Genomic DNA, 22,001 nt, shown 5'->3' on the forward strand with positions numbered 1-22,001 from the left:
AGAGCTTTTCCTTAAACAAGCAGAAATTTTAAATGTAATGCCCACTCTGTACAGGGTACAATAGATCTTAGAGCTTAATTATGTAGACACACTGACCAATCCCTAAAAAATTTCATGATAAGTAGCACTCTTTTTGGAATCGAAGACAGGAAACTGGTATAAGGCTTTTGGTGTGATACTCATTAGACACCCTGAGAGTCTTGAAGGGAAAATCTCCAGATTAGTCATTTTCAGCTGACTTGAATTTTGATCAAATGATGCAAAAGTAATTGCATAAAATTTTTTTCTAAGTTAGAAACTGATGAAGACACTTCGATGTAGAAATTCTAAAAATCAGAAGCAAAAAGAGAAATCCTGTAAATTCCATTTATAAACTAACATTTTTTTAAAATTATAGAATATTTTAAAACATTAGGCAAATGAGGTAATAATATAAAGAATAGGTTTGTGCCCACCAGCTAGCTTTGTCAAAAAACCTCATGCCAAAATGGCTTCCTATCCCACTCATTTCCTTTTCTCCCCAAGGGCAACCACCATCCTAAAGATAGTATTTATCATCTTCACGGATATTTTTACTTCTTAGTTGCATGAGTCTATACCAACAAACATTTTATGGTGTTGTTTTGCATGCTTTAAAATTTTATATCAATAATATTCATACTGTACAAATCTCTTTGGAACATTTTTTTTTTTACATTCAACACCGTGTTGAAGTTTTAGCTCCAAAAAGCTCTCCTTCACTTATTCTCACAGCTGTATGGTATTCTATTGTATAAACAGACAATAATTTATTCATATACTCTATGGTTGAAAGACACTGCTATGATGATGATGCTTTTTACCAATAGCACTGCAATTTTTATACCTATTTCTTTGTTCATAAATGGAAGCTCTTCCCTAGGGTGTGGCCTCCGAGCTTAATTGCTTAGAAATCACCTGGGTATATTGATTCAGCTGGTTCAGAGTTTGGGCTTGAGAATCTGAATTTCTAACAAGCTCTCACGTGATGCTGATTGTCCCTGGGTCACATAATTAAGCAGAAAGCAGTGACTGTGTCCCTGGGAGTTAAGTTTCTAGATCCTCCAAAATTTCTCTGCAGTGTGGTTGTATTAGTTTTCTAAGCTGCCATAAGAAATTACCAAAAACTTAGTGGCCCAAATTCTTATCTTATATTTCTATACTTCAGAAGTCTGCTGTGAATCTCACTGGGCTGAAATCCAGGCATTGGAAGGCATGAGTTCCTTCTCGGAGGCTATAGAAGGGAATTGGTTTCCTTGACTTTTCTAGTTTCTAGAGACTACCAGCATTCCTTGGAGTTCCCTTCCTTCATCTTCAAAATCAGCAACAGAGCAAGCACCTCTCTGACTCTGCTATCATCATACCTCTTCCTCTGATTCTCCCTTCTGCCTCTTTTCCGCTTTTAAGAACCCTTGTGATTACACTGAGCCCATGTGTATCATCTAGGGTTATCTCCATATTTAATGTAGCAACCTTAATTTCAATTTCAACCCTTTCTTTTTTTTTTAAAGATTTTATTTATTTATTTGACAGACAGAGATCACAAGTAGGCAGAGAGGCAGGCAGAAAGAGAGAGAGGAGGAAGCAGGCTCCCCGTGGAGGAGAGAGCCTGATGTGGGGCTCGATCCCAGGACCCTGGGATCATGACCTGAGCCGAAGGCAGAGGCTTTAACCCACTGAGTCACCCAGGCTCCCCTCAACCTTAATTTTCAATGCAGTGAAATAACATGTCCACAGGTTGTGGGGATAAAGATGTGAACATTTGTGGGGGGGGGCATTATTCTGCCTACCATCATGACTATAATAACCTACACACCCACCGGCAACATGAGTGTTTCTGTTGTTCCTTATCTTTGCCAACATTTGGTCTTGACAGACATCAGTTTTTGCCAGCCTGATGGAGTGTGGGATGGGATCTCATTTTTTTGTTGTTTTCATCTTCATTTCCTTAACTGCTTGTGCAGCTAAGCATCCTTTTAATATGTTTACAGGTCATTTCCCCTCTCACCATTTGACCATTCATATCTTTTGCCTATTTTCAGCTGGGATGTTTGTGTTTTTTTCTTGATTTGTAGAAGCTATTTATTTATTCTAGACACTAGTTGGTTTTTTTCTATTGCAATGTCAATGTACTTGATTTTTTTAAATTTCTTTATAGTTTATAATTTTTTTGTTATTAAGGTATCGTTCTCTAGCCTAGGTTCATAAAAATTTTCTCTTAAAAGCATTATGGTTTTGTTTTTCATATTTGTCTTTAATCCATCTGGAATTTACTTTTGTACGTGAGGAATGGATTTTGTGTGTGTATATAAATAATTGTCCTAGCATTTATCAAGTTGTCAGTTGTTTCTCTTCCAATTTTTTAATACCTTCTTCACATGTAAGGTTTCTTATATGTCTGGGTCTGTTTCTGGGTATTTATCATACCTTTACCAATTACACATTTTGTTAATTGTAGTAACTTTATAATGAATCATTATATCTCCTGGGGCAAATTATCTTCTACTTCAAATTCTTCTTGGTTCCTCTATATAAATTTTACCATTACTTTGTCAACTTCCTTGAAAAACTACTTTATTTTTTTCTCCCATACTCAATGTACAGACTAATTTGGGATAATTGACATCTTTATGAAATTGAGTGAACACTCATTCAAAAACATATGTCCTTCCATCTATGCGGGGTTTTAAAGGATGTTTTTCAATAAAGTTTTGTGATATTAGCTGCATCTTATGTTCTTTTAATTAAAAGTGATTCCTAGGTATCTCATTTTTGTTTTGCTATTGTAAATGGAAACTTTTAAAAAATGTATCATCAGTTGTCTGCTGGTATTAAGAAAGCAGCTGATTTTTGTGTTGATCTTTCAGCCAACAAAACTTCCTCAATTCTCTTATTAATAATCTCTCTTCAGCGTCTCTTAGATTTTCTGTATATAGGCAATCAACTCATAATGATTGATGAAAGCTTTGTTTCTTTTTTTCTGTTCTTATGTCTTAATGCTTTTTTTTTTTTATCCTACTTTCCTGGCTAGAACCTCCAGTACTTCAGTGAATAGAGCTAGTGTCCAAGGTATCCTTTTGTTTTTACTCTTTTTAAGAAGTGTGTTTCTAAGGACCCATCATTATATATGTATATGGCTCTATCAATTTTGTTATTTCTGTTTTATTTTTGTTTCTGTACATAAATGATGAATTTTATTAAATGATTTTCTGCATCTATTGACATGATTATAATTTCTTCTAAACTGTTCATGTAATTAATTGATAACTCTAAGTTTAACCAATCTTGCAGTCTTGGAGTAACACTCAACTTGGTTGATTGGTTATAATGTATTTTTATGCATATATTGCCAAGTTCGTTTAGCTAATATTTTATTTAGAGCTTTTGCATCTATGTTCTTGAATGAAGCTGACCTTTTGTTATACTGTCCTTGTCTCTTTTTAGTATCATAGGTACTACACATATAGAAAGTATTTAGCACATTCCTGCACACTTCATTCTTAGAAGCAGTTTGTATAAGAAAAGGATTATATGTTCCTTGAATGTTTGGTAGAACTTGCTTATTAAACCTTCTGGACAATGTACTATACATTTCATTACTTCAAACTTCATGTACCGTAAGTTTCTGTATGTTTTAGCAGGTGTTTTTTTGGGGGGGGAATTTGAGTAGCCATTTATGACAGCAGTTATGAGAGAGGTATATTAAAATCTCCCCCATCATTATGGATTTGTCAGTTTCTCCTTATAATTTTGTCAGTCTTTAGCATATATTTTTTGAAACTATGTTACTAAATTCTAGTAAAGTGTTTACCATACTTTATCCTCTTCTCCCTTATAGTTATTTCCAGTTGATATAACTGTAACTATCCTAGCTTTTTTGAATTGCATTTGCTTGGCATATTCTTTTACTGCTTTTTTCAAGTTTTTTACTTTGGGCATCGCTAGATTCTTATGTTTTATGGGTGGCTTTTGTAAGTGACCTATAGTTGGGGACTTTTAAGATATTCCTACTTGACATCTTATGTCTCTTAACAGGAAAGTTTGTTTTATTAATAGTTATGATGATTATTGGTATATTTGAATTTATTTTTACATTTTTTAAAAAAGATTTTATTTATTTACTTGACAGAGAGAGATCACAAGTAGGCAGAGAGGCAGGCAGAGAGAGAGGGGGAAGCAGCCTCCCTGCTGAGCAGAGAACCTGATGTGGGACTCCCTCCCAGGACCTGAGCCGAAGGCAGAGGCTTAACCCACAGAACCACCCAGATCCCCCATCTTGTGTTTTTTATTCATCTTGCTTTGTCTATGTTTTTCCCCCTTCTTTACCGCTTTTTTTGAAAAAGGTTTGTTTAATTCTAATTATTCTAATAGAATAAGTCTAATTCTAATAATTCTAATTATTGTCTAATTATCTATTATCTAATTATCTAATTCTAATCTAAAAACTAATTCTAATAATTCTAATAGAATAATTCTAACTATTCTAATCTAAAATTAATTCTAAGAATGTTCAAAAGGAACATTCTATTTCCTTTTGGTTTTCATGGCTGTCTTCAAAAAGATAAACATTCCAGAACTAACAAAGCAAAATTAATTTCTCTATCATCTTCCTGAGCAATGAAAGGACTTGAGGTTACTGAAATTAAAGAGTACATTTTGGATGATCTTCTCAGATCCTTCTTCCAGTTCTTTAATATTCTCTTCAGCTTTGCCTATTTGCCATTTAATCCATTCCTTGAGGTTTTAAATTTTTTAATTAATTTTTTATTTGTAGAAGTTACATATGGTTCTTTAAAAAAAAAAAAATCTGCCTAGGGAGACCTGGTTGGCTCAATTGGTTAAACTGCCTTCAGCTCAGAGTCTTGGGATCGAGCCCCATGTCTGGATCCTTGCTTTGTGGGGAATCTGTTTCTCCCCTTCTTTCTGCCCTTTCCCTCTCCCCCTGCTCATGCTTATTCTCTCTCTCAAATAAATAAAATCTTTAAAAAAGTAAAAAAAATTTAAAAATCTGCCTCATCTTTTTCTTTTGACAATGTCTTTTTTTCTTTATTTGTGTTTCCAACTTCTTGTGTTGGAATTTTACAATTTTAAACACACTCATTTTCTAATTCCTACCTGATATTTTAAGTAAATGAAGTTCTCAGGAGAGGGGTACCTAATCCTTTTTCTATATCTGCTGATTCTCATTTGTGGTGGGTTGTTTCCTCATATGTTTAAATATTTTTATTGTGAATTTGTTTTTACTGTGGTAGATAATATACATTTGAATCTTGAACATGTGTGAGGGCAGACCCATGCCACAAACTACTAGGGACCCTGCAGAGTTCAGTCAAAGACATGCTGACTTCCCATTTATTTGTGTTAGGATAGAGGGTGGGGCTATATCCACTGAAATCCAATATGTAACTCTCTGAGGGTCTGGCTTTAGGTGAGATTCTCAATTCCAACTCCCACTCTGGCCTAAGCTTTGTTCCCACATGGTCATTAACACTTAGTTGTTACAGAATTGATAACCCTTATTTCCCTCTATGTCCCTCCAAGGAGTCCTGGCATCAGCTCTCAGGCTTAGAAGTTTGGTTTTGGTTCCCCCCTCTATCATTGGGCCCTGGATACTTCCCTTACTTTATTGGTAGTTCATTTGGACATTTAAGGTTATCATTATAATGTATGCATTTCTAGGTGTTTTTTGCAGGAGAGTTTTCAGCTTATTATTTTGAAGGACGCAGAAATCCCTAAATTTATTTTAAAAACGTGATCTTTGACTCTAAGCCTAGTGAAATAATACAATTTCTACATAACACCAGTTTACAAAAAGAAATATTCCTAAAATCAGCTTCTTCCCCAGCTCTTTCTTACTTTAGATTTACCAGTTTTGCTTTGTTGTCTCTCATTTTATATATATGTTTATAAAAGTAGAGTTGCAACTCCAGAAGGATTAAAGATGGAATAACTAGGAATGGACGTGGCTTCTAGAGCAATCAGAAATCTTTGAGTTGGTTTATCCTGGAATCAGTGGAGTAACTTTCACAACTTAGACCTATAAACTGTGTACAAAAGAAAAGTGGGGAAAGTTTTCTATACATAAAGGGCTGTAAAACTGTAAAGGCACCACACAAAATGCTGAAATGATGATCTTGCTTTCATGCCTCTGTGCCTGCTGACTTATTTCTTCCCCTACCTCCCCTCCCTTCCCTTTCATCCCTCAGTGCTACCAATTCAAGTTACAACAGCTAATCCTCGGGGGTACAGTCTTAGCCCTGTTTCCCCACCTCTTTCCCCTCTGACCCTCCTCCAGTTAATCTGATGGCAGTGTAAACCTTTGCGGTCTATGATTGTGCAACATCCACGTTTCCCTCGCCCTCCCACCAGGCCCCCTCCCCTCCAAATTCAGGGGAACTCCCGTTACCGCGGTGCCACCGGCATTACTCATTCATCTCCATTCAGGCTTCCCCCAGCATTTATTAAGGGCTCTGGGCTCCTGCCTTTCACTCTCACTCTCCTCTGCTCCAGCAACACCGCTCACTTGAGAGCTTCTCGCCTCGTCCCCACGGGCCAGCTGTGGGAAGTGGCCGAAGAAAGAACTTTGTGTCTCTCTCCAGCAATGCATCTCCCTGTGATTCTGTTCTGTGCTCTCTGGTTTGCGGCGTTGGCGGAGACCTCGGATGATTATGAACTCATGTATGTGAATTTGGACAACGAAATAGACAATGGACTCCATCCCACTGAGGACCGTAAGTTCTCTTTAACTGTTTCTCTGCTAACCCTAACTACATACCCACCTCTTTGGCTCTAAATAGTATACATATACTTTGTAGCGAAGGAAATGTGCTAAAAATTATAGCTTGTTTTGCAAAAGAAAGAAGCACTATAGGAAAGGGGGAGGTTTCAAAAAGTTATTTCTGTCACAGATACATAACGGCTTGAACCGCATGAAATCGCCGATATTTGCCTGTTTTGAGTCACATGAACGGCAATTTCACAGAGTTCCACTTAATATATACCTGCGTAAATGGTCCCTGTCGCTGTCGAGATACTCACACGCTGTTTTTCCGAGGTGTCCTTAAAGGGAAGGGGGTTATGGGGCTGGGCAGGAACTTGGGACCACCGAGGGAGGTCACCTTTGTACAAAGCGCACCCGAGAAAGGCCTGGGCGGCTCGGTAACGTGTGTGTCCCTCGCTCTAGCCACGCTGTGTGACTGCCGTCGGGAGCACACCGAGTGGGACAAGCTCTTCATTATGCTGGAGGACTCGCAGATGAGAGAGGGCATGCTGTTGCAGGCCACCGACGACGTCCTCCGGGGCGAGCTGCAGAGGCTGCGGGCGGAGCTGGGCCGCCTGGCCGGCAGCCTGGGGAGACCGTGCGCGCCGCCGGCCCCCGCGGAGGCCCGGCTGTCCCGGGCGCTGGACGAGCTGCTGCAGGCGAGCCGCGAGGCGGGCCGCAGGCTGGAGCGCTTGGAGAGCGCGGGGACGCCGCGCCCGGAGGAGGCGGGGCGCGCCCTGGGCGCCGTGCTCGAGGAGCTGCGGCGGACGCGAGCCGACCTCCGCGCTGTGCAGGGCTGGGCAGCCGGGCGCTGGCTGCCAGCAGGTAAGGACGCCGGGCGGAGTGGCTCCCGCTACCCCCCCGCCTCCCGCCCCTCCCCACAGCCCCCAAACACCCTGCGTCTTTGTCCTCGGAACGCGCGTGGCGGGAAGCCTGGTGGTTGTCCTCTAGGGGCAGCTTCAATGGGGACACACACACACCTCTGTTTCTCCATGCACGCTCACAGGCCTCACAAACACCGTACAAGGCGCGAAAACTGGCTTTAAAAAGTATTCTCCAGCCCCCGGGAACCGAGAAGAGAGCTATGGACATAGACATCACAGTCTTGAAATAGACGTTAGGGACCCCTGACTGACACCCGATCCGACCGGGCGGTGCAGGAGCTCTATTGGCCGGTTTTAACCGTGACCTCTCTAGCTGTCCGGCTTCCCTCCGTTTGGGATTTCCACTTCTTCTAATTTTAGCTTGTCTCTCTCTTTAGGGGAGCTCTGGTTCCCCGCGCTATTTCAGGGCCCAGCCTAATTCTTTTATCTACACGTTCTGATCCCTGGACCGGCCCCTCCTCCCCGCTGGTTCTGGCAAGAGACTTGAGACTGAACCCCATCTCCTGAAGGATTAGTGGAATTCCTGAGGGGTCTCCCAGGCCCCGGGGTCTGTGGAATTAGCCCGCTAGAGGGGAGGTCTCAGTATGTGAGGTTTGGACTGGGCGGGATCCACAGTGAAATGGTCTGCTGGAGGAGCAAATGGGTAACCCTCTTCCCCAGGGCTTTAAGGGGTCAGGACCAAACAGGAGAGAGGCGGTTCAAACCGGATACAACTTGTTGAACTCTTCTGGAATATGAATGAATCTCCAAACACACATGGGCCTGAAATAATCCTTTTGAAATAATACATTTGAAAGATTGTTAAACGAAATGAGACGATTTGGAGCCAAATAACCCTCCTTTAGAAGTCAAAATTTCTAAGAGGTAGTAGTACAAAAAAATCTTTTGTGGGTTATATTAGAAAATCAGTGACTTGGTTAGAAAATATAACTTACACTGTTCCTGAGACTCTCATGAACAGAAAACAATTACAAACAGTGCCATCCCTCTTTATATTTACAATAAAGCAACTCATCTGTTGGGGTAGGAAGAAGAATTGTAAGCATGTGTGACAGCATGTTTCATTTAAAATTACAGAAACCATAGCAGAGTAACAGTCTTTCCTAAATATTTGCGGACTGTTTATCAGTACTGAGCATATTTTCTTGAATATTCAGTACGGGTTCAGAGACCGAAAAGGCATAAAATCAAATATACAATAGATCTTCAGTGTAAGTGACAGAGACAAATTATAATTCTGTGGCTATTTTAATGGGTGAAATTGTCTTTGGCAAACTATGAGAAATGTTTGTACATACAGTGTATCCTCCAAACTGAAGAATTAATGCTAATTTTCACTCTCACCTCCGTATTTAGAGCAGAGAGGCATGTATTTCTGAGTTCTGACATGTTAATTTATTATTATATCTAATAGTATTTTTACCCACATGGTTTGATTTCTCCTTTTTGGTTTCCTGCCAGCTTGGTTCCTAAGGGATTCCTAATTATTCTGTTGTCGGCCTCCTAAGAACCTGGTTTTAATTTTGTTTGGTCTTTGATAATGTAATCAGAAAAACCTATTAGTTAAAAGCCATTTCATGCGAGAGTTTCTGACATTTTGAAGAGATATCAAGAGGCTCAATCACTGGTCCCCACCAAAAAAGCCACAAAAAAACTGAGCACGAAATTCCACTCCAGGAACTCACGTAACTGTAGCCAGTGGAGCCTGCAGGGAAAGCTGGGTCTCTCAGAGGCAATCAAGGAATGCTTTGGAATGCAATCTTGACTGCCTGGGTTTATTTAAACAGGAAATCAGTTAATTGAACTGCAGTAGGCCCCCTCCTGAACACTACATTACTGGGACATTACAGAGTATATCTCAAATGGTCATGCATATGGTGATCTTTTGTTCCACAATCTTTGTTTAATTTAATTAACACAGCTAGGGGAAAAACAATATATCTACCAATTTCATTTGAAACAAGAAAGCCTCATTAAGAATGAATCTTAAAAGTCTTCAAAAATTCAAATTATTCAATGAAAAAGAAAATACCATGATGTGACAGGACCAATTTGTGCTTTAGTATTGTAGTAACTTTTATACGATTTTCTGAATCTCAGTATTTCTTCGACTGTTTGTAGGTACACATCTGTTTAATTTTTTAGGACAGAGCCTCACCCTCAATCACTTGCAGGCATTTAACTTAGTTTAACATCGTTTGCATGGATGTTTGGGGTCTTCAAGTTCTGTATGTTTACCAGTTAGTCTTTGAGGATCTGGAACTTGCTTATCAGAACTATTTTATGATAAATCTTTAGTTTGTTATGAAGTGAATGCCTAGCCTTCATTTAGATTTTTTTTTTTTAATTTTTTCTGGTCTCTTATTCACATGAAGTTATCACAAAGCAGAGCTCATCTACGAAAGGTTTTAGCACATTTCCCAGAGACACCTAGAAGGTCTTCACTTGGGCATCTCTAGCTCCCTGACCAAGCATGTGACCTGAACTTTACTATTCTCCCATCGCGGTGTCTGAGCATCTTCTAAGTGCTCTTCAACAGAAATATGTTCTCCACCAGGCCCCTTGGAAGAGTTCACTCTTCCTTAAAGTTTTTTTCTATTGCTGCCTAAATAGTATTTATAAGCATGTGGACAAAATAAGAGTTTTTAAGAATAGTAAAACAAACTGAATTCCATCTCTCCTAACCAAATCAAGGGGTTCTTTTCCCATTAAGAAGCAATGCAGTGTGGGGGCGCCTGGGTGGCTCAGTGGGTTAAGCCGCTGCCTTCGGCTCAGGTCATGATCTCAGGGTCCTGGGATCGAGCCCCGCATCGGGCTCTCTGCTCAGCAGGGAGCCTGCTTCCTCCTCTCTTTCTCTCTCTGCCTACTTGTGATCTCTATCTGTCAAATAAATAAATAAAATATTTTAGATTTTATTATTATAAATAAAGTCTAGCAGAAAATAAGCTAGGGGAAATGGTTTCCACTATTTTCTGAATTTGGACAATCTGGCTACCCTGCATGCCTTCTCCACTTAGATGCTTCATTGAGTAGGACAATTGACTTCCTTTATTCCTGTTTTCTTTGCTCTACCAAGATCACACTTGAAGCTCCTCAAGTCATAATGGGATACAGCATATCATTTTCAGTTGTGGTCGTTAAAGTGCCTGTGCTAAAATACCTAAATGCTGGAATCATTTCTGAATGAATTTATATTTTCTCTCATATTCTTCTTACTTTCCTGCTCCTCTAGGTTGTGAAACAGCAATTTTATTCCCAATGCGTTCCAAGAAGATTTTTGGAAGCGTGCATCCAGTGACACCAATGAAGCTTGAGTCCTTTAGTGCCTGCATTTGGGTTAAAGCCACAGATGTATTAAACAAAACCATCCTGTTTTCCTATGGCACAAAGAGAAACCCATATGAGATCCAGCTGTACCTCAGCTATCAGTCCATAGTGTTTGTGGTGGGTGGAGAGGAGAACACACTGATTGCTAATACTGTGATTTCCCTGGGAAAGTGGACCCATCTGTGTAGCACCTGGAATTCTGAGAAAGGGAGCACATCCTTGTGGGTAAACGGTGAGCTGATGGCTACCACAGTAAAGATGGCCACAGGTCACATTGTTCCTGAGGGAGGAATCCTGCAAATTGGCCAAGAAAAGAACGGCTGCTGTGTGGGTGGTGGCTTTGATGAAACACTGGCCTTTTCTGGAAGACTCACAGGCTTCAATATCTGGAACCGTGTTCTCAGCAATGAAGAGATAAGAGAGACCAGCGGAGCAGAGTCTTGTCACATCCGGGGAAATGTTGTTGGGTGGGGAGTCACAGAGATTCAGCCACACGGAGGTGCTCAGTATGTCTCGTAAGTGTTGTGAAACTCTACTTGAAGCCAAAGAAAGAAACTCACATTTTAAACATATGCCAGTTGGGACGGTCTAAAAACCTCAGTGCATATTAAGAACACTTTAGACTAATGAAGGGGAGAGTTGAGATCTTTATTTATCTTGGCAAAATACTGAATAAACAGTTGAAGAGGAGACATTGGAGAATGCTTTTGGGGATACTGTTGCTAGATTTTATGCCATGGTGCTTTGAGATTAATGCTGTGTCTTTGTCGGATAAACTCTCAAATAATTAAAAGGACTGTATTGTTGAAAAGGACAATTGTTTTACTTTTCTCTGGTTAATTTTGTTTTGGCCAGAGATAACTTTTACATTGGGAGAAAAATAACATTTGCTGTCCATTGTTCAGTGTTCTTGGTATGTACCTTATTAAAAAAATGATAAAAACATATTTATACTACAATGTGACTTAACAAATGCAAATGTAGTTTATGTGTTATAATCAAATGTCTCTTTTTTGAGAAGATAGTTATATAAGTTATATTGTAAAATGGTTTTGTATTAATTTTATTAAGACTATTTTTGTAAAACTCTACTGTAAATAAAATATTTTATAAAACTACTCCGTGTCATCTAATTAATTATAAATTTAAAAGTTGCTTTGGAGCAAAACTACACTCTTAAAGTAGGAACTAGTTTTCAGATACTAATCTATTGTGTAAATAGTAATAATATTGTTAGAAACAAACTGTAGAGTTGATTTAAGCTTTGGCTTCCTATAAATCATGAGCAAGAAATCTAATCTTGGCTAAGTCAATTCATCTCTCTGGGTTTTAGTTTTATCAACTGAGAAATCAAGGAATTGAGATATTGATCTGTAGGTCCCAATTTGATGTTTCTATAACCATATGCAACATTCTGTCATATGTAACACAGAAACAAAATATCAGAGTTCCCCAAATATACATGACCAGGATTGTTCCTGGGAAGATCTAAGAATTTGGAAAAACGATTCCTGCCCTCAAAAAATACCCATTCTCTTACTCGTGCCTGAAGGAGAGACCAGTCAAGTTCCTTCAGCCTAGAGATGGGGAAGTACCTCTCAACCACACTACAGTTCTCTCCTGTTAAGGCTAGGCAGGGGTAATAGAAGACTGCTGCTTCTGAATGACAGCAGCAAATGTGGTAGAGCCACGCTGATGATGAGTCTGCTTAACAATAGGGCCAGATCATCTCTGGTTTGTGAGGTTTGGAGAACAAGGCCAGGAGCAGTTATCAAACCACATTTTATAACTAGCTAGTTGAGTATCCTTAGACAAGTTACTTAACTCCCCTGAGTCTTCTCAGTAAAAGAAGCAACTTGGTCTCTCAGTGCCTTTAGCAATAAAATGTCATGAATCTAGAAATCTTTGAGGATGTTCATGACATCAGTAGAGCTCGATCCCATTTGTGAGGTACACAAAATCAGGATGATTGATCTCTAAAAAGAATGTTCACAGTTATGAGGTCATAGGCCAGTCACAGGCCCATGGAGATTACATGATTCAAGGTTGTCCTTGAAGGGCCATAGGTAAGTCCTTGTTTAGCCTTTATCTCTATGACCTGAATGCTTAAGTGGAAGGTGAAACACTGGACCCAATGTAAGCTGAGAGTTAGGCATGATTTCAATTTCTCCATCTCAGCACAAATTAGATTTGTTCAAAAGATCCAATATGATGCAGGCCAAAATACATGCAAACTCATAAGCTGACAGAGTTAAACATAAGGGCCTTTTTAATTTTTCTATGGGAATTACTCATTTAGGGTAAAGAAGAAGCCAGTCAAAGAAAAGTAATTCTTGGGTTACTAAAGTAGAAATTTCATCTGCTACAGCAGTAAATCCAGATAAGTGTTTCAAGGGACTTCTGATTGTTTCCTCATACCTATTTTCCCTCTTTTCCAAAGGAAGAGAATTCTGGTTTCAGTGGTTGTTATGCCCACTCAGAGCAAAGTCTAGATTTTCCAGCATCAGTTGCAGCTGTGTGTGGCCAGATGACTAATTGCTGGCTGATGTTGAAATACTGAACATGATTCCCTTTCCCTTCCACTTGACTGGAATATGGTTGTGATGGCTGGAGTTTCAGCAACCACCGGAGATCACGAAATTCGGTGCAGCAATACAGAAGAAGCTTGGCTCTCCCGTGTTGTGAAGATGTTGCCAGTCCTGGGCTGCCTGTTCCTGCACTTCTCTAACATGAAGAAAACCATACTTCTGTCATTTTAAATCCACTGCTGTTTGACCACCTGATCTGATCCAAGAGGACAATTTTTTAAAAAAAAAATCGAAAAGACCATGCACACTTTATTTCCTCAAAACATTCGTAGACTACACTCAGAAAGTGTATTTCCCAAATTCTCTGGAAGTTGGTTCTCTGGCTTTTTTTTTTTTTTTTCTAATACGATTTATTGAGTTTCAGAATACATAGTGTGAGCAAAAGGAAGAAGTAAGAAATGTGTAAAACTGAAGATAAATTTTCTTAAAAAAAATTTGTATTCTGGTTTAGTCACATTGGCTAAGAGTTTTATTCACCAGAATGGTTATTAAGGGCATCACTATATCTTGGCATTATAAAATAATTGTGTAAGATGAAGGTTATTAGGAGGAAAAAATGCATTATAGATATACAATACAAAATATTAGGTATGTGTGTGCTAAAGTGACCAGCTGTTCTGGCTTGCCTGCTATTGTCCCAGCTTTAGCACTGAGGGTCCTGTGTCCCAGAAAACCCTTCAGTTCTTGGCAAATTGTGACAGTTTGTCACTTTGTTACTCTAGTATGTACATCTGTATGTCAACAGAGCAATATTTTTGCAGAGGTATATATAAATATATGAACAAAATAGAGTTAATATATTTTCCTTGTCTATTACAATGTAAATTGGCTTTTAGTGAAATGTTAATTCCTTTAAAATATATTCAGAACATTTTACTCCTAAGTATATATTATAGAATTTAAAGTTTGGTATTTACAATTATTTAGTTAACTTCACTTGAACAATTATATTTTCAAACAGAAGAAATCATCATTGATTTTTATTTTTTTTATTAAATTTTATATTAGGAAGCTCTTCTTTGAGAAATTTATTAAGGCCAAATGTTTCCAGAACTCTCTTCTAGCCACTTAATAGCACTCAAAAAGTTAAAAATCTTGGTCAAAGTAATTATAAACATTCACATCTATATTCATAGATTTAATGAACTGGAAAACTGAGATTACTGATGCTTGCATTCAGTTATAAATCCAGACTGTGGAAGAAAGTGTGCTGGTCTTAGGCTCAGAAATTCACCATTCGATTCCTAGAACACAAACACCTACCAAATAGAAGAAGCTGGGCCTGCCAACTAATCTTTATGGGTCTCACATTAGCCAAGAAATTAGGGATAACAGGACTTGCCTTCCCTTGCTGAAGGATTTTGTGAAAATGACAAAAACTGATAATACATCTAAGTGTACTTTCTGAACCATAAAATAATATTTGAAATAAAAATTGTCTTTAAAAAAGAAGTTTTTCCAAATTGTGCCCAGTGCATTAAAGAAAAAAGGAGCAAGCATGCAAAAATAACGAATAAGCGAATATAAAGATTCTCTTATATTGTGGGTAAGTCCATTCTCAGCCGGTCTGCCCCGGGATGCTCCTCTCTGTGCAGGCCTTCTTTTACTTCACAGCAACATCTGCTGGTGGAGTCAAGAAGGTGCAAACTCCAGAGTGCAACTATCCCAGACTTCGTTAACAATTCAGAAGAGGTCCTCTTCGGTTTCAAGATGTGTCTTTCTTGATCCACATTTGGGTTGGCTTTTTAGAGCATTATTTTTAATATTTCCCTATGTGTATTATTATTCAGTTTGAATATTCTTAATAAGATTGCTTCGTAGTCTGTTTTCTAGAAATTGGATTAATAAATTCTTAACAACCTGCAATACGGTGAACTTAAAACTTTGTTCCTTAAGAATAATCGTATCATGAATTTTTTTTTTTTTTGACAGAGAGAGAGAGAGAGATCACAAGTAGGCAGAGAGGCAGGCAGAGAGAGGAGGAATCAGGCTCACTGCTGAGCAGAGAGCCCGATGCGGGGCTCGATCCCAGGACCCTGAGATCATGACCTGAGCTGAAGGCAGAGGCTTAACCCACTGAGCCACCCAGGTGCCCCTCGTATCATGAATTTTTAATGGCTATGTATGTTCCCAGGGAGTATAAAACTCCACAGATGAATTTGGTTCTGCCTTTAATATTGTAATATGGACCTGGTACATGGTGGATGCTCAATTTGGGATGACAATGACAATGATATTGATTATGATAATGATGATGATAAGAAACTTCATAACCATTGATGAACTAGGTGCCCAGCATTGTGCAAAGCATAACAGCTTTATCCACTTAACCCTCACCTCACCCTATGTGGTACATATTATTACTACCATAATAAAGGAGAGGTTAATTTTCTATCTCTATTTTCTGAGACAGCTCACCCATCAGTGGTTTGAATTTTGTCTCACATAGAGAAAGAAATGAGGCGAATTTATCATAATTAACTAGATGGTCTCTTCTAGACTTTTGCCAGTAAGTCAGAGGGAATTTGGACTCTTGCTGAGACAATATTACATTTTGTTTCCAAAGACTTTCTACTTAAGTTTCCAATCATTTGAGGTCATCTTGTGATCTGTGCCAGAGGACCATATAAAAGGCATACTGACGGAGAGGCATGTTTCCTTATTATGACCACTGATTCAGAAACGCAGGGGAAGAGACTTTTAGTTTTGATAGGAGTGATGTGCATTGCATCACAGAGTTCCAGATCAAAATTTGGAAAGGGTTTCCCTGTAAGTCCTCAAATAATCCCTTACAGTTAGAGATACCCTCACTTTCAGGCTCTCCAATAAAACTGCCAGCTTTCTGGGTAAAACACACGCTAAATTATGTTGCATTAAGCACTGGTCCTGCTTTTATATGCCGACACTGGGCAGGTTTTACAATGCATCTACATGGCAAAGAACAATCCTGGAGAATTACTCAGGAATACTGAAAAATGACTCCCACTCTGAAAAGGTGGTGATGCCACAAAATATTAAATTGCTTCTGATATTATTTAAGTGGAAAACAAATATATTACCTAAGTGATATCCTTGTCTTATTTTTTAATTCAAGGGGAAGAATTTAATATTTCCCATTAAGTATGGTTCTAGTTGTAGGTTTTTGTAGATTATACTTTATTAGATTAAGCATGCTCCTCTTCTATTGCTAGTTTGTGGAGACATTTCTTTTTTTTGTCATGAACAGACTTTGAATTTTACAAAAGAAGTGGATATACCTATGCATATAGGTATATAAGTGTGTGTGTGTGTGTGTGTGTATGTGTATAATTCTCTTACTTATATATACTATTATAGACATACATATTTACATACATAATATCCCCTTAATCAGTTTCTGGAAGTTCTTCAAAATTCCTAGTTTTCAAAAAGCTCTTTTCTTTTTAAAGATTTTATTTATTTGAGAGAGAGACAGAACATGTGCACATAAGCAGGGAGAGAGGCAGAGAGAGAGGAAGAAGCAGAACTTCCCACTGAGTAGGAAGCCCCAGGTGGGCTTGATCCCAGGGCCCCAGGATCATGACCTGAGCCAAAGGCAGATGCTTAACTGACTGCACCACCCAGGCACCCCATCAAAAAACTTTTTTTCCATGCATGGGTACTGGATTTATGGGCTGCTCTTACTGATCAGATGACTTTTTGACCTGTTAGTCTGTTACTGGGGGGAATTACATTTTGAATATTAAGACATGCTGGCATTCCTAGGATAAACGCAACTGAATCATTTATGAATTTTATAAAATGAGGATAACAATAGTTCTTCCCTCATAAGTTATTGGGAGAATTACCTGACTTAAAAGACCAGAAAATGGTACACAGAAAGCACTCAGAAATGTAAACTCTTATCTTCCTTGAGCATTGCTGGAGTCACTTTGATTTGTGATTTATGCATCTACGTTCATAATTAAGATGGGCCTGATTTTCCTTTCTTATGTAGTTTTGTTCTTGTTTTGATATCACCTGTATACTAGCCTCACAAAATTAGTTGGAGAATGTTTTTTAATTATCTGAAAAAGTTTAGTCAAGCCTGTAATTATTATTTACATGTTTGTTCTAATCTATAAAATTGGGGATGATTTAAAAATGCTGATATAATTGTCTTACTTGTTATAGGCATATTCAGGTTTTCTAACCCCTTAGCTCTCAAGTATGCACCAAGGCAATATTGCTCATGCCTTTGATCTTTTCTCCAAATGGAAGGACCTTTCACAGTTTCTTTCTCACTGGGAGAATTGGAGAATATAAAACAGACAAATGGAGTCTAAGCAATTTAAATAAAATCAATTTCTATTTACATTTAATGTAAAAGTCAATATTATCACTTATATATAATTACTAATAATGAAAAGTAGTAAAAATTGGCTTGGAATTATTGAAATATTTGCCTTCAAGGAGAGATATATAAGCTCATTTGACAGCCCCCCATGATTGACTTACAAGCATAAAGGAGGCATTTCATTTTGAATCAGAGATAGACCAGTATAAAACAAATGAAAAATAAAACCAGAGGAGTAATATCAACCAAGCATAGGGAACAGTCACCACTGGCATACCACAAGTCTTGCCTGGCCCCATCTGATCTACTTTTTCATTAGTGTTTTAAAATGAAGGGAGAGTGGTTCTATTCATATAGTGGTCCTATTCATAAAATTTACGGATGCCAAGAAGAACTGGGAAGAACTGCAGATACACTGAGTTGGAAGAATCATTATCCAGTAATGTCTCGTTATGCCAAAGTAGTGGGTTGACTCTCTAGCAAAGAAAGTATAAAAGGAGAAAAGTAAATACATAAAACTGTTTGTTGGTACCCAACATTCATTTTAGCCATTGCTGGCAACAGCCCTGGATTTGGTCCGGGGTGATCTGCACCCCATTCATGTGGTACTGCAGTTGCCCCCCATTTCCTGCTTTGACGGTGGTTCATTACCCAAGCCTGGTCACCTGAAATACTGTATTCCCTGACAATAATGATGGATTGCCTCAGAAATGGGCATGTGACACATGTCAGGTCAAACAGAGATGAGACTGAATATGGAGTTTCTTTTGCTTAATTGGTATTCATGATGATGTGAGTTGGAAGCTGCAGAGGGCCATAACATAGATAATGAAAATCCAATCCAAAGGAAGCAGAGCTGAGTAATGACTTTTGGGACTACCATTGAGCACTGAACCAAGTCATGTGGAAAGTCTGATACACTTATGCACTTATCAGTCTTGTATTTTGATAAGTTCTTCCTTCCCCTCCTCTTTCCCCTTCATTCCTTTTCTTCTTCCCCTCTACCCCCCCTTTTTTCTTTTCTTCCTCATCTTCATTATCACCATCATTGTCATCATCATCAAGTTATTTTTACCTGGGGTTTCTATTACTTAAAATACTATTAATTGGTAACATGGGATAATAATAGGACTTTTGTTGGGCAATTCTTCTGGGGATTAAATGATATAATCCTATAATCCATATAAAGTGCTTAATACAATATTTGACATAATAAAAGCATGAAATAAATTTTAGCCATTGTAGTTATAATTGTTATTATAATTATTGTTATCATTGAGAAGATGACCATTTGGTGGGGATTTAAGTATTGCTTGGGTACTTCAGTTAAACCATGTTTAATGTCCCAGCATAAGATTCTATAATTTTTAAATTCTAGTCTTGTAAAAAAAAATAGATCAAATCAAGAAATTGCAACACTTTAGCATTTTCTATAGAAATAGAAAAATGGGAGAATGCAGATTAAAGTAATATAAGTTAAGGAGGAAGACCTAAAGGGGAGAAAACTATAGGTAAAAAAAAAAATCCTAATAATGGCTTCTAAAGCTAATTTCAGGGAATATATGACAGATTTGCAGAGCAGAAAATTTACTGAGAGAGAGTAAGATCCCCTCTACTTTGCCGGTCTAAGTTTGATGGCCTCATGTGAACCATTGCAGAGTTTTACAGACACATTAGTCTTAAAAATCTAAGCCCTAAAATATGTAGTCACAACTTCTTTTAGTCAAATTGTCATTTCTTTTAGGATAATTTTTATAGTGCCAGATCAAATAAACCAAATCATCTGTTTATTTCAAATGCTTGCAGTGAATTCAGAAAGTGCATTTTGTGTTTCAAAAGATTTCTTGGTCATTGAAAGTGCATTTCAAAAAAAGAAAAAAGAAACAAATACATGAGTAAGTTGTTGGCAGCTGCAAAGAAACAATTCATTTTTGTGGGTTTTTTTCCCAATAAATCTGTTAGTTACAAGTCTAACTATCAAGGTTTTAAAATGTGTGGTGTATATACGTGTTTGTAATTCATGTAAAATCTGTTCCAAATACGTAGCCAAGATGGTGAAAAAAGTGTAACTGCTTTTCTGGAATTTTAGAAAATTTAGTATCATGATTAAAAATTTAATTAGCATTTCAATCCTGTAGCCAAAGAAAATGGGAAATGAATCATACTGACTAGTAATATCAATGACAGATATTTAGAGGGGAACACAGGTAGAGTGATGAATTTCCATTGTCATGGCTGGGGTTCAGCCATATCTAGGCATCCAGTAGACCACAGTGTGGGGGGCAGGTCAGATGTTCTGGAGAGGCCAGTGCTAAGAACTCTTATGTGGGAATGTCTGATACAATGAAAAAAACCTTAGTCCTTGGTGGGCCATAGTCATTTTGAGAAATGGGTGACTGATTTGTTGCTAGCCTGACTCTTATCTGGATAGGTGAGCCCATGAAAGAGAGAGAACATTTTAGAACAGAAGGATACATTTTACTGCAAACTTTGGAACAAGTTGGTATTGAGAGCTAAGCAACCCCAAAGTTACCAAAGTGTAACACCAAGGAAAAAGACAGATGTCCCCTCCCCTTTCCCCATCCTGCCTCAGGCTGCCACATGAAATTAGTCTATTGAGGACTGGTGGATCCTGAAGCTTCAGGGGTAGCAGCCGTAGAGTTTGCTGGGCTTTGGGTTATGGAAGTGGACACCACCATAAGCTGTGCCAGGAAGCATGGAGACGATAACAGCATGGGGTTTGTGGACTAGTCTGGATACCCAGAAAGGGAGCATTTGTGGGACACCCTTGGAGACTCTAAGAAATACTTGGTCTGGGAGAGTTGACATTCAACTTGAGCACCTAGGGTATGTGGCAGTAAAATGTGGGCCAGAATACTCATGGACCTCATACATTTTTGTTAATGAGAACTAGAGACATTGGGCATATATCACATAATACCATATACTGTTCTCTGACCCCAAATAAAAAAATATTAAAAGAAAAAAAACATGGTTTCTGATAGATCTGAAGCCAAAGGGGGGGAAAAAAAAAACAGTAAGACAAAGAGAATATTTTGATTGGACTAACTTGCTCTCTTTCATGCAAATGCGAAACAATTAACAGAGATGTCCTGGTTTGAATTTTTTACAGTAGAATTTAACTAACACAATTACAAATTATTCCCAAATCTTGTTCACGTTTAAGAAGTCTTCACATATTCTCTTCTGTGTTTTATCTAACATTCCTTGCTTTTGGAAACCAAAGGCAGAAGTGGTTTTCCACCTCCCACTGAGAATAATGGGACACATTCCACGCAGTGCAGACAGGTAGGTTCTCCACAATTGGTAGCTAGACAAGGTGACCAGAAGCATGGCAAAAACCATTCTCCAAACTGACAGATGCAGAGTTGGAAGAGAGAGAGCTTACAGCTCTATGAGTTCAAATAATTCATCTCCCTAGCCCAAGAAACCTCACCCCTGTTCACCAGCCAACTAGTGGCAAAGCAGAGAATCGAACATACCTCTTAATATTCTAGGGCCCCCTTTCCACAAATCATTAAAATGGTTCATGAAAATACTTTAAAACCACTCCTAAAAAACATCCCCAAGCCCAGTCATTGTATCATACCTTGGAGTATGCTCTTAACTATAACGTCTGTGTGATTAGCCAGGAGATCTGCCTTGGTGATCGCAGCCAGGGACAGGTAGTTGGACATATTCCTGCATAGTTCCTTGTTGCTTCTGTGGAGGAATTTCACTGCGATGGGAATGGCTAATGCCATCACAGGGGGCCGGTTGTAATTCTGAGGAAACATAAGAAAGCAACAAATAATAAGTCGTTCATTATTTATTCATCCAAAAAATATTTATTGAGCTAATCTCCAAAATGCAGCTGTGAAAACATGGGCCCCACCCTGTTTTCATTATATAGGGGCCTCTGGGGATTCTTGCCCTTGCTGGGGAGACTTGGAGGCAAACAGGTAGTAAATAGGCTGATGAGGGCACGGACAGTCAAGTGAAGGATGCTGAGGGAACAAAGGAGAAATACAGAACCCAGTCCTGGAGGATGTCAAAAAGCTTTCTGGAGGGAGTGATGTCTTAGTTGGAAATGGTGGATGAAGAGGAGA

The 22,001-nt window shown here is 38.6% G+C and overlaps 2 protein-coding genes across 9 annotated transcripts in view; one reads left to right on the forward strand and one right to left on the reverse strand.

Annotated features, from left to right (window-relative positions):
• VEPH1 (ventricular zone expressed PH domain containing 1) overlaps positions 1–22,001 on the reverse strand; it is a 254,978-nt gene that overhangs the window by 188,095 nt on the left and 44,882 nt on the right. For all 8 annotated transcript variants that reach the window (XR_007127157.1, XM_047728863.1, XM_047728862.1 and 5 more), the window contains exon 4: positions 21,503–21,677. Coding sequence is in view for 7 of the 8 variants with exons in the window: in XM_047728863.1 (XP_047584819.1) it covers positions 21,503–21,677 (175 nt within the window). In the remaining variant the exon portion in view is untranslated. The remainder of the gene's footprint in view (positions 1–21,502; positions 21,678–22,001) is intronic.
• On the forward strand, positions 6,458–12,080 carry PTX3 (pentraxin 3). Its single transcript, XM_047728865.1, has 3 exons — positions 6,458–6,749; positions 7,202–7,603; positions 10,895–12,080. Exons 1-3 carry the CDS (start codon positions 6,620–6,622, stop codon positions 11,506–11,508), a joined length of 1,146 nt encoding a protein of 381 aa, XP_047584821.1. The 5' UTR covers positions 6,458–6,619; the 3' UTR covers positions 11,509–12,080.

The sequence above is a fragment of the Lutra lutra genome, chromosome 1, assembly GCF_902655055.1.
Source record: "Lutra lutra chromosome 1, mLutLut1.2, whole genome shotgun sequence".
NCBI classification, from domain to species: domain Eukaryota; kingdom Metazoa; phylum Chordata; class Mammalia; order Carnivora; family Mustelidae; genus Lutra; species Lutra lutra.